The sequence below is a fragment of the Triticum aestivum genome, chromosome 1A (genome assembly GCF_018294505.1).
Source record: "Triticum aestivum cultivar Chinese Spring chromosome 1A, IWGSC CS RefSeq v2.1, whole genome shotgun sequence".
Classification (NCBI taxonomy): domain Eukaryota; kingdom Viridiplantae; phylum Streptophyta; class Magnoliopsida; order Poales; family Poaceae; genus Triticum; species Triticum aestivum.
In genome coordinates, this window is record NC_057794.1 from 532,537,322 (window position 1) to 532,549,540 (window position 12,219).

Consider the following 12,219-nt stretch of genomic DNA (forward strand, 5'->3'; position numbering starts at 1 on the left):
TGGGAGATGAAGCAACAATGGCCTCCCGCAAGAGCAATCACATTGTGTTAACGACACCTTGAAAGCCCGACCTCCATGTTGCCGGCCATCGTTTGTGGTTCCTCCTGGCTCTTTCACTTCATACTTCCACTCTTCGTTGTCATATAATATAGCTTCTTCTGAGTCCGCCTTTCGTGATTGAAATTCTAACCATTCATCAACCTTGGGTGGGAACTTGTACTTGTACTTGCGCGGGTTCTCACCCGCTATCTGTGCATCAGTTTCCATTGAGTACTTTAGAAAGTACGCATTCATCTTGTCAAATGTGTATTGAACTATTGCCGTCACGGGTAATCCACGTGCACCTTTGAGCACCCTATTGAAGCATTCGGCCATATTGCTTGTCATTTGACCGTATCTTCGGCCATCTTCATCAAAAGCACGTGCCCACTTGTTCCGGTGGGGAATGTGCCTATTCATAAAGTCTTGACCCCCGTGATCAAGTTTTTTGTGTGCGAGCAATTTGTTCAACAAAGTGGCGAACCGCTTCTCGGAGAAAGCAAGACAACAATCTTGAAGATCATCGGCCAACTCCTTAAGGCCACATGCCCTATAGAAGTTCGAACAAAAGTGCCTCATGCACCATCGATGGTGCAACGGAGCATGCCCGGGAATGTCAATCTCCACTGCGTTAAGAATTCCTGCATGCCGATCCGATATGACACAAATTTTCCTTTGAGCGGGTAACACCTTCGTCCTCAAAAGACGCATAAACCACTCCCAGTTGTCATTGTTCTCCGCCTCAACCAAAGCAAATGCCAATGGCAACACCCGGTTATTGGCATCACTTGCTATCGCAACCAACAAGGTGCCCTTGTATTGTCCGGTCAAGAACGTGCCATCAATGGAGATGACCGGCCTACAGTGTTCGAAAGCCCTCACGCATTGCTCGAACGCCCAAAATGCACGGCCAAATACTCGGACTTTCTTTCCTTCATAAACCGTTGTTTGGTGCCCATGAGGCTCGACAACATGAACCATGCCCGGGTTTGTGGCGGCCATGGCTAACAACAACCTAGGGATTCGGTTGTATGCTTCCTCCCAAGTACCATACAACATCTTAAATGCGGCTTGCTTCGCCTTCCATGCCTTGCCGTACTTCACCTTGTAATGAAAGATGGCTTTCACAAGGTCAATGACATGTTGGACGCTCATTGTTGGAAGTGTGGATATTGAGTTGGAGAGCCTGTAAGCGATGAACTCAGACGTGAGTTGTCTGTGGTCTTGGGACACAATCTTGCCATCCACCCTTTTGCCTCGGCACATGTGAGTTGGCACACAACTCACTACGTGCCAAGCGGGACCTCCTTTCCATGGTCTTGCACGCACAATCCACGGACATATTTCATCTTCACATGCACATGCAACCGTGTAGCGCACATTGACGTCCGAATGCACCACCTTGTGTGGACGATAATGCGTAACCGAGTAGTTGTCGAGCCACATCTTCAATTCCAAGAAGGTTTCGAACTTACACCCTTTACCAATCCGGTTCTTGTCGTCTCCCAAATCACGGTGAGAGCTTGGCCTAACCCCAAGAGATATAGATTTGCCACCATCCACAACGGCTTCATCCGCGAGACTAACATCCTTGAACAATGGTGTCTTGTGATCCCGACCGAATACCTTCTCGAAAGCTTCGGCCTCCTTCACCGTGAACCCCTCCTCATCAACTTGTTCATCGGGACCTTCGTCATCCGAATCCGATGCATATGCACGGGAAAAAGGGATGGAATGGTCCATTGTCTCTTGCAAATGATATTTGTCAAGATCACTCACATTGTTGTCATGGAGATCAACTTCATTGTCATCGTCTGCATACTCATCATTGTCCTCTTGCAAAGCTTCATCTTGGTTGTTTGTAAACGGGCTCAATGTTGGCCTCACTTCTTGGGTCAAAAGAGGTTCAACAATTTCATCTCGCTTCAAGGGTGGGGGGCTACTAGCAACCAAAGGGGAGGGTTTCCGGTTCAAGTCCAAATGCAAATTTGAATCAACCTTCTTCGTTGCAAATAACTCAAGAGCCTTGTCAAGTGAATCGGCCACCGTTTCCTTGTATGCAACCCAACGTTGCTCCGAGTTGATACCCATTGTCTTCCAACGGATGTGCATTCCAAAACCTACATTATGCCTTCCCTCCAACTCAACGATATCACTAGGGTCCATCCAATTCAAATCTTTCCTCACTTGTTGCAAGAGCTCTGCATAGCTAGGACTACTATCAAACAACATATCTAGCTCATCCAGATCCGGTTCAATATTGCCTTTCAAGAAGACGTCTTTGTCCCCATGATGAACAAACACACATGTTCTTCCCATCCCTATAAGCATTCAAACAACACATCGTAACATTGCTTCCATGAGTACTAATTTAAGGATTAACACGGAATACAAACCCTAATATATATATATATCAAACAACAACCCTAACCCTAACCATAACCATAACCCTAACCCTAACCATAACCCTAACAATAACCCTAACCATAACCCTAGCACCAACATAAGAACACCCATAAGAATAACCCTAACATACTAACAAAGCCTAATCATAGGAAATTGGCAAACAAAGATCTCACATCTCCATGCAAATCTCTAGATCCAAACAAAACTAGGGTTTCCCAAACTAGCATTACTTGGATCAAAACAAGGGATCGGAGAAGATTACCTTGAGGGAGGGTATGACTTCGAAATCCACGGACAAATTCTTCAAATTTGCAAGTTTTGGGAGAGGATTTGAGAGGGGGAGAGAGTGGGAGAGGGGGCAAAGCTCGGGTTGGGGTGTGTGGGGTGGGGGGAGTGGGGGAGGGGGGCCCAGCCGCTGGATAAGTCACAGTGCAGCGCCCGAACGCTAGGCGCTGCACATTACATGTGCGGCGCCTAGCTAGGAGGCGCTGCACTGCTGGGTGCGGGCCCAAGGACAGCCACGGTGGACTGGCGTGCAACGTCCCCGAGCTGGGTGCTGCACCGTAGGGTGTGGCGCCTGCGTGGCGGGCGCTACACAAAAGGGTCGGTGCTGTGAAATAGTTTTACGGGCAGTTCATTTTGTGAATTGATTTCGTCCACGGGTCAAAATAGTCAAATTTGCCGTGAATATGTTGTGGTCGTCACTGCCCATCTACACTGACTGACACTGATCGAGAAGCCGGGCATGCTGCATGCAACCTCCCTTTCCAAAAATAAAACAAAATTGGAAGAACCGTGCGTCTACACGATCAAAGCTTTCGTGCGCATCTACCTGCTTATCACTTATCAGGCACTCCTACTGTGTTGCTAGAGTTTGTAGGTTGGAACCGCTTCCCTTTTTAGAAATATTGGAATTACTTTTGTAGACGGACGATCCTTGTAGAGGGAAAAAGGTGAACAATTGCTCCCATGTCCGTTAGAGCAACACCAACTCGACGAGCCATTTCGTCCATCCATGTCCGTTTGAATCGAAGCAAACAAAACCGATGGCTCAAAACGCCGACCCAAATCCAAACGTGTCTGCTTCGTGCCCGCGTCGACGCAGACACACATTGGGTGTGCCGCGCGTCAATCCGCCGCGGCCCCACATGTCGGCTGGCCAACCACCGGATGCGGTCATATTTACATCGGCCACCTACCGCGGGCCCACACGTCAGCCACCATGCAGCCGTCATCAACACCACTTATCCATTGCCATCTACACTACCATAGCCTCCATGTCCATTAGATTTATTACTTGTAGTCGAGATTCCATTGTGATCAACGATATTGTAAAACTATGAAGTATCTTTTTATAGAATGTCAATTGTTTGTGATTCTATCGCATGTGTAAGTAATCCCCTTGGGCTGATGGCCGAGGCATAGTCTCGCCGCCTCGTGTATGGGAAAGAAGGGATTGACAGTATAACTTTACTTTATCTTTTTTGTCGAATTATTTATCTCTTGTCTCTATCTCAATCTTACGGCTCGCCGGTACCCGAGACACCAAATATTGGTACAAGGAGATGTAAAGGGCATGGGAGAGTGGAAAGGTTATAGCAAAAATGGATGACAATTGAGTCATACGGTAGCTAGAACTAATTCTTGGGAGAGACTGATGCGCTCATCAAACGCTAAAGCATTGGTTTAGTTTATCCTTAATAACCGAGGTAACTTTATGAGTCGGATTGGGCCAAGGTTGGACAATCCAATCTTCGATGCGGCGGTAGTCGGTCGTGGTAACGTATATCTTATTACCTACCGATGTATTATTGCTCCATATTATCATCCCAAGTGCGCATACACAGCTATAGGAGAAACCTTAACACTGACTTATTTTTTTATTGTTATGACCTCTACAATATTTTGACGCAGCCACATCTACCTGAGCTTCATGGGGCGAAAAAGGACCAAAACAAAATCAAGTCGCGATGCCATCCACTTTGCAAGTCACTTAGGTGAAATAAAGCAATAATACAAACAACAACAACAACAACAAAGCCTTTAGTCCCAAACAAGTTGGGGTAGGCTAGAGGTGAAACCCATAAGATCTCGCAACCAACTCATGGCTCTGGCACATGGATAGCAAGCTTTCACGCACCCCTGTCCATAGCTAGCTCTTTGTCGATACTCCAATCCTTCAGGTCTCTCTTAACGGACTCCTCCCATGTCAAAATCGGTCGACCCCGCCCTCTCTTGACATTCTCCGCACGCTTTAGCCGTCCGCTATGCACTGGAGCTTCTGGAGGCCTGCGCTGAATATGTCCAAACCATCTCAAACGATGTTGGACAAGCTTCTCCTCAATTGGTGCTACCCCAACTCTATCTCGTATATTATCATTCCGGACTCGATCCTTCCTCGTGTGGCCACACATCCATCTCAACATACGCATCTCCGCCACACCTAACTGTTGAACATGTCGCCTTTTAGTCGGCCAACACTCCGCGCCATACAACATTGCGGGTCGAACCGCCGTCCTGTAGAACTTGCCTTTTAGCTTTTGTGGCACTCTCTTGTCACAGAGAATGCCAGAAGCTTGGCGCCACTTCATCCATCCGGCTTTGATTCGATGGTTCACATCTTCATCAATACCCCCATCCTCCTGCAACATTGACCCCAAATACCGAAAGGTGTCCTGCCGAGGTACCACCTGGCCATCAAGGCTAACCTCCTCCTCCTCACAGCTAGTAGTACTGAAACCGCACATCATGTACTCGGTTTTAGTTCTACTAAGCCTAAACCCTTTCGATTCCAAGGTTTGTCTCCATAACTCTAACTTCCTATTTACCCCCGTCCGACTATCGTCAACTAGCACCACATCATCCGCAAAGAGCATACACCATGGGATATCTCCTTGTATACCCCTTGTGACCTCATCCATCACCAATGCAAAAAGATAAGGGCTCAAAGCTGACCCCTGATGCAGTCCTATCTTAATCGGGAAGTCATCGGTGTCGACATCATTTGTTCGAACACTTGTCACAATATTATTGTACATGTCCTCCAAAATTTCACATGCCCTCCGGCAATGCCAAACATCATTGTCAAAACGAGGACATGATGAGAAGATCTTATCCCTCGCTGCCGACGGCGCTATCGTTTCACCACAACCAACGAGACGCCTAGACTAAACCCTAGCTATTGCTAGGGCGAAGTGAGACCACACCACCACTCTAGATCATGGTTCCAAGCATCTCACCAATGCCGCAAGGCACCCGAAGATGAGGTGTACCGACGGTGGAAGCTCTTACGAGGAACCTGAGTCGCCCTTCTTTTAGTATCATACAACAATCTTCAGTATCTCATTGACCCCTAGTAAGGATCCAATTGGGCATCTCATGAAACCCGCATATAAGTCATATTTAAGCCAATCCTATATTAAACTCAAATGAAAATTTGGATTAGATTGATTTTGAGTATACTTGTACCCGATGGTTTTCGCCGGCGGGAGCCCTCGTCCCTGGCCCCTAGCCTTGATGCTGTTGCTGTCAACTAAAGGGTAAAATCAAATTTTATTTTTTTATAAATAAAGGGTAACATCAAAAATTTATAGGAACAGTTGACAACTCCAGAATTTCTACGGAAGTTCTACTAGTATTAATTATCACGGCATCATCCAAATGAGAGGGGGGAAATTGAAATCAGAGACGCTAATAAGCTTGTTCCGCCATGACAAAATCTAAACAACAACATTCCAAGGAGTATTATGAATTATCCCCCGCAAAAAAAATTATGAATTATGATTACCCATGCGTGCATGCGCGCATGCATGGCGTGTACTGTAATCATCTAACAAAGTGCGCGGCGCGATCCCTCGCGGCGGGGCGCTGCTGCTGCTGCATGCGCAGCTGGTCGTGGAACCACACGATGAACTCATCGGCGCGCCGGTCGACCACGCCCTTGCGCCCTTCCTCGTCGTCCTCCGCCCTCGCCGCGAACGGCGAGTCCGTGATCCGTACCTGCCGCGGCGCCGGCCCGCGCCCGGCCGCCCAAGGCACCGTCGCGCCCTCCACGTCCTCCTCCTCCTCCACGTCGTCCATCAGCTCGAACAGCGTCTTCACCGCAGGAGCCGAGGTGTACTCCGGAAGGTCGCCGTGTTGCTGCTGCGGGAGCAGGCTCTGGCCCCGGTGCCGGTGCGCGCGGCGGCTGCGCCTGTGCAGCGGCGGGCTGCTGCAGCTGAACTCGACCTCGCGGGGCCGGTACTGGTACTGCTGGTACACGGCGGCGCCTGGGTTCATGGACCGGCACGAGAGCGTGGACGAGAGCGAGGACGCGCCGCCCCTGCCACTGTGCACGCCGCGGCCGCGCGGGTACGGGTGCACCGCGGCGCCCGGGTCCATGGACCGGCACGAGAACGCCGCCGCCAGGTACGTCGTGAACGCCGGATCCTGGTCCCGCGTCGACGGCAGGTGGTTGTGATGGCGCTTGGACGACGACAGCATGTGGTGCAGGTTCACGCCGAGCGCCGCGAGCTTGGGCTGGTGCTTGCCGAGGCCCCTGACGAGCACAAGGTGCACGGCGCGCACCATGCGCCACAGCTTCTTGGCGCTCAGCACCGGCGCGGCCGTCGGGACCTGCTCGCCACGGCCGACACCGTCCTCCTCCATCCCCGCCGGCTGATAGTGATACGTATCCCCGCTCATGTCCATCGATCGCCCTACCTCTCCTCCTTTCTCGTTCTGTAAAATTCTAGTGCTCTTGGGCGCTTCTTCTTGGCCTAGCAAACTAATGGATCTCTGCATCTGACTGGAGCGGAAGAGTAGCAACCGCGGTATTTAAAGAAGGGTCACGTCGTGTGATGGCCACAGACCGCAGGACATTGATGCCACGGAGAATTATTGGCGCAATATAATGGTCTTCAAATTGTTCTTTTTGTGCTCATCTGCTAGCTCACGACGTGGTCACCCGGGGTTGGCCGATTTAGTTCCACATATATGTGCATGAGATCTTAGGCAGGAGGTCAGCACGGGCTTGCGTGTCATGCCATACATATCTGGCAAGCTCATACGATAGATGCATGGAATTGGTAAGCTTTTAAGCCCGCTTTTCTTGATACGCGCGTTCTGGTACACTGACTAAGAGTTTCCACGTTTAGCTTGCGTGATCTGCAGTCGAGAGAGAAAGGCTACAAGGTAGGTTGCTTGAGATATCGACGTGACCTTCCCTCGACACTTTTTACCATGAAAAATAGGTTTCTTGATGAAGTAGAAATGAGAGAAAAACGAAGAAATTCAGTGCCGAGGTTATGTATCTGTCCATTCTTGATTTGGTCATTCGATTCTATAACCCTAAACTTTTGGACTAGAAACACTTTAGCCCTAGGTCTCAGTCAAAAGTGTTACAACCGACGGAATAATGTTACTTCACTGTTGGTTCCTCAATGACATGTCGATCTCTAGATTTGGTCACTGGGTTCTAAGTTCTAACCCTAAACTTTTGACATGGGGAAACTTTAGCGCCAGATACCAATTAAAGTGTTACAATCATGCCTGCAAAAGAAATCTATTACAATCAACAAAATAGTGGTGGTTTCTTTCCTTTTTTTTTCAGGAAAAATTTCAAATCTATTCATTGAACATCATGGCAGTATAAAGAACACGAGAAGTAACAAAAACTACATCCATATTCGTAGACCACCTAGCGACGATTACAAGCACCGGAACGAGCCGAAGGCGCACCGTCGTCATCACCCTTTCTCACCGCAGCCGCGCAAACAAACCTTTGAAAGTTGGAAGAAACGAGAGGAAATCGAAGAAATTCATGTCGCAGTTATATATCTGTCCGTTCTTGATTTGGTCATTCGATTCTACAACCCTAAACCTTTGAAACCAGAAAAACTTTAGCCCTAGGTCTCAGTCAAAAGTGTTATAGCTTACGTACAATTGATGGGGTAATGTTACTTCATTGTTGGTTCCTCAATGATATGTCGATTTCTAGATTTGGTCACTGGTTCTGAGTTCTAACTCTAAACTTTTGACATGGGGAAACTTTAGTGCTAGATACCAGTCAAAGTGTTGCAATCATCCCCGTAAAACAAAACTATTACAACCAACGGAATAGTGGTGGCTTCTTCTTTTTTTGCCGGAAAAATTTCCAATCTATTCATTGAACATCATGGAAGTACAAAGAAAACGAGAAGTAACAAAAATTACATCCGTATTCTTAGACCACCTAGCGACGACTAGAAGCACTGGAGCGAGCCGAAGGCGCACCGGCATCATCACGCTCCCTCACCGGAGCCGTGCAAACCTATACCTTTAAAAGTGGGTAGAAATGAGAGGAAATCAAAGAAATTCATGCCGCAGTTATATATCTGTCCATTCTTGATTTGGTCATTCGGTTATATAACCTTAATGCTATGAGACTAGAAAAACTTTAGCTCTAGGTCTCAGTCAAAAGTGTTATAGCTTACGTACAACCGATGGAATAATGTTACTTCATTGTTGGTTCCTCAATGATACATCGATTTCTAGACATGGTCATTGGGTTCTAAGTTCTAACTCTAAACTTTTGACATGGGGAAACTTTAGCGCTACATATCAGTCAAAGTGTTACAATCGTCACCGCAAAAGAAAACTATTGCAATCGATGGAATAGTGGTGGTTTCATACACATAGCAGTCCACTCAGCACAAGAAAAATACGAAAAAGAAGTGAATTGGAAAAAGGAAATCAGAAGAAGGCAAGCAAAAACATGGAAAAACTCATGAGTCTGGAGAAGCCTAGATCTTCTTGAGCTCTTGGCTGAATATTCATTTGTGTTATTACATTAATTAACATAATTTGATAGACGACACCTCTAACCACTACCATGGCAGGTCTAGCCACCCTGTGACGAGCGAATAGATTATCCCTCTGGTGACCCAGTGTTTATGACTACCGATTTTGTCAAGTATTTTTTTTATTTTGTGTTATCTTGTACTCCCTCCAGTACATATCAATTGTTGCTGATTTAGTACAACAATTAATATGTATCGGAGGGAGTATAAAAGGCTTAGTTTTTTTTTGCAGGGAATAAAAGGCTTAGGTTACATGTATTTGAGGGGGTATTATAACTATCTCCATGATGTCGTCATCTGCTTAAGCTATGTTAAAGACAACTAAGAGCTTAAATTCAATTGTAACCCTACACAAATACTCAACACAAATTTAACATGTTGTGACTTAGAAGGGGTAATATAACTATCTCCATGGTGTCATTATCTGCTTAAGCTATGTTAAGACAATTAGGAGCTTTTTGGGGTGTTAAGAGCGTAGTTCGACATGGGCACTTAGCTAGAGAAACCACAATCATTGTGGTCATGCTTGGGACCATCGATAGACATTATGAAGAAAAGGGCATTGCTATTTTCATTAACTAGTGTCTACTCCATGGAAGAAAATCAGTCAGGAAATTGATGTTTTAGTCAAATCTAAAACACTCAAGACAATCAGTCAGCAAATTCCAGACCGTATCATACAACAGATTCACATGGAAAAAGCCAGTTCTCGCATGAACCGGAAAGGGCTCACTTAATTAGCATGATAGCACAAAACTGAAATGATGAGTTGTGCGTGGCAAACATGTGGCTAGTAGTATTACTATTAGTGTACCAAGATAACTGTGTCAATACAAAGTGTTATGATGACGACATATTAGTACTAATTAAAAAGGAGGATATGTTGTCCTTGTGCCCTCCATGAATTATGAAAGAAACAAAAGTGGAATTTTGATGTCACCAGCTAGACTAGCCACCCTCAGCCAGCAGGTCACTGTTCATTAATTGGAATGTTTTATGCAATACCGTTTAATACCAGGGATGAGTCCATAAGAAGCAGCAGCAGCCGCTGATAATCTTGATATCACTGTCCGAGTTTAATGGTACACCCCACTAATTATACACAACCGGCATCTGTCCACCTCAAACAAAACAGCTAATGCCCAACATCACCTGTTCATATGGATGGGTATATGCACGTATGTATGAGCGCTTGCATCTGCACTGTGTTTAAAAAAAGTATTTCTGGTGGTGTTTAGTATGCAACTTTTGATTTAAGTAGGCTCATACACGTGTCTAAGATCTCTTAGAAAGGACATGTATACATGTTTAATTTTGGCACCTATTAGTAGTCAGAACACCATGTACTCCCAAAAAGATCCCATGGAGAACACCGTGGTAGAAGTTGCCTGCCCAAACTTGTGTGCTACGCAAGAGAAAATTTGAGGGAATTAGTAGCAGGGATGAGACAAAATGAAGAAGGCAGTTAATCGAGAGCCTCAAAATGGTATGAGACCTTGACCTTCTCTAAAAGCAGAAATGCGAGCCGCCATCGATCTGAATGTTGACTGTGATTTAGGTAAGTACGGTTTGCCTTTGGAACAAATTTTATTTTTAGGCTCCCTCGCAAATTATTATTTTTTTAGGCACAACGGACAGCCTAAACACCTTGTGTTCTAAGCCTTCTCTGATGTGTTAATGGTTGCCTAAATTTTTCCATGGTTCCTTGTGGTTCATTGTAAAAATTGAAAAATAAAATTCATAGGCTCAAGAAAAATGGTAGACTTCAGCCCCATGGCGGTCGAACAGTGGCGTCTGCCTTCTTTTCTTACTTCATACCAAATTTATTGAATGATGGTTACATCTTCACGCAAAAAAAGGTTGCATATTTTATTCAACGGTGTTGCATCCTTCACCAGGATCATAACGAGGAAATCAGGAGCGTCTCCAGGAAAGACCTGACCCGATCCCTGTGTATAACCGCCTTAGCGAACTCATTTCAACCCTTTTATGTCGCAATGACAATGTATATAGCGAACAGATGAAGACTCCTTGGCCAAAGCTATGCGGCTTAAAGCAGCGCATAACCTCGACAACCATGGTATTACGTCATCACCGAAATCCTTTCTAGTTTTTTCCAATACTACCATCGTTTCTAAGTTGAATAATGTGGGTGCTAGTCTTGGAAAGAACGGGATGGATATTTCTATTTCGACAAACGCTTTGAAACATTTGGAATATAATCGATTAAAAGTTATTCCACGTTTTTGTAGCAAGTCTTTTGCCTCCCATACTGAGGAGGAGGAGTTGCATGCCACATCAGATGGTCAGCTACGCTCTCACTTAGTAGGAGCAGTTTCGGATGTGGCTCTAGATGAACCCGGCCGGGCTTAGTTCTTTGATTGAGCTTACAGCCTCCGGACGCAAATCAAAGACCGCACGTTTGAAAAAAAGTTAGTAAGTCCCATAAGAGGACGGATTTTTGTAGATCTCCTATTATTTCCCCATGAATGCATGGAATATCTTTTAATAGCAGAGGTCTTGGTGACTTGGCTAAATATTTATTTATTGCGGAGTGTAAGAGGAATACAATTTAGATTTTTTTGGCCATCTCTAAAACGGGGAGATGTGATTTCTCAGTAAGTCTGCTTAACCGTCTTTCTGGCGGGATAGAATTCACTTGGGTTTTGATACATTCATTTTGTATCATGCTTTTATATTGATATTTATTGCATTATGGGCTGTTATTACACATTATATCACAATACTTATGTCTATTCTCTCTTATTTATAAGGTTTACATGAAGAGGGAGAATGTCGACAGCTGGAATTCTAGACTGGAAAAGGAGCAAATATTATAGACCTATTATGCACAACTCTAAAAGTCCCAAAACTTCACATAAAATATTTTTGAAATATATAAAAAATATTGGACGAAGAAAGCACCAGAGGGGGGCCACCTTCCATCCACAAGGGT

The 12,219-nt window shown here is 45.7% G+C and overlaps 1 protein-coding gene across 1 annotated transcript; it reads right to left on the bottom strand.

The window, feature by feature from the left end:
* Nucleotides 1–6,071: 6,071 nt before the first annotated feature.
* On the bottom strand, nt 6,072–7,318 carry LOC123177745 (uncharacterized). Its single transcript, XM_044591313.1, has one exon. It carries the CDS (start codon nt 7,225–7,227, stop codon nt 6,271–6,273), a length of 957 nt encoding a protein of 318 aa, XP_044447248.1. The 5' UTR covers nt 7,228–7,318; the 3' UTR covers nt 6,072–6,270.
* Nucleotides 7,319–12,219: the final 4,901 nt, after the last annotated feature.

Excerpts from the sequence above, each read along its gene's own strand:
- LOC123177745 (XM_044591313.1), bottom strand. The coding sequence starts at position 7,227 with ATGCAGAGATCCATTAGTTTGCTAGGCCAAGAAGAAGCGCCCAAGAGC.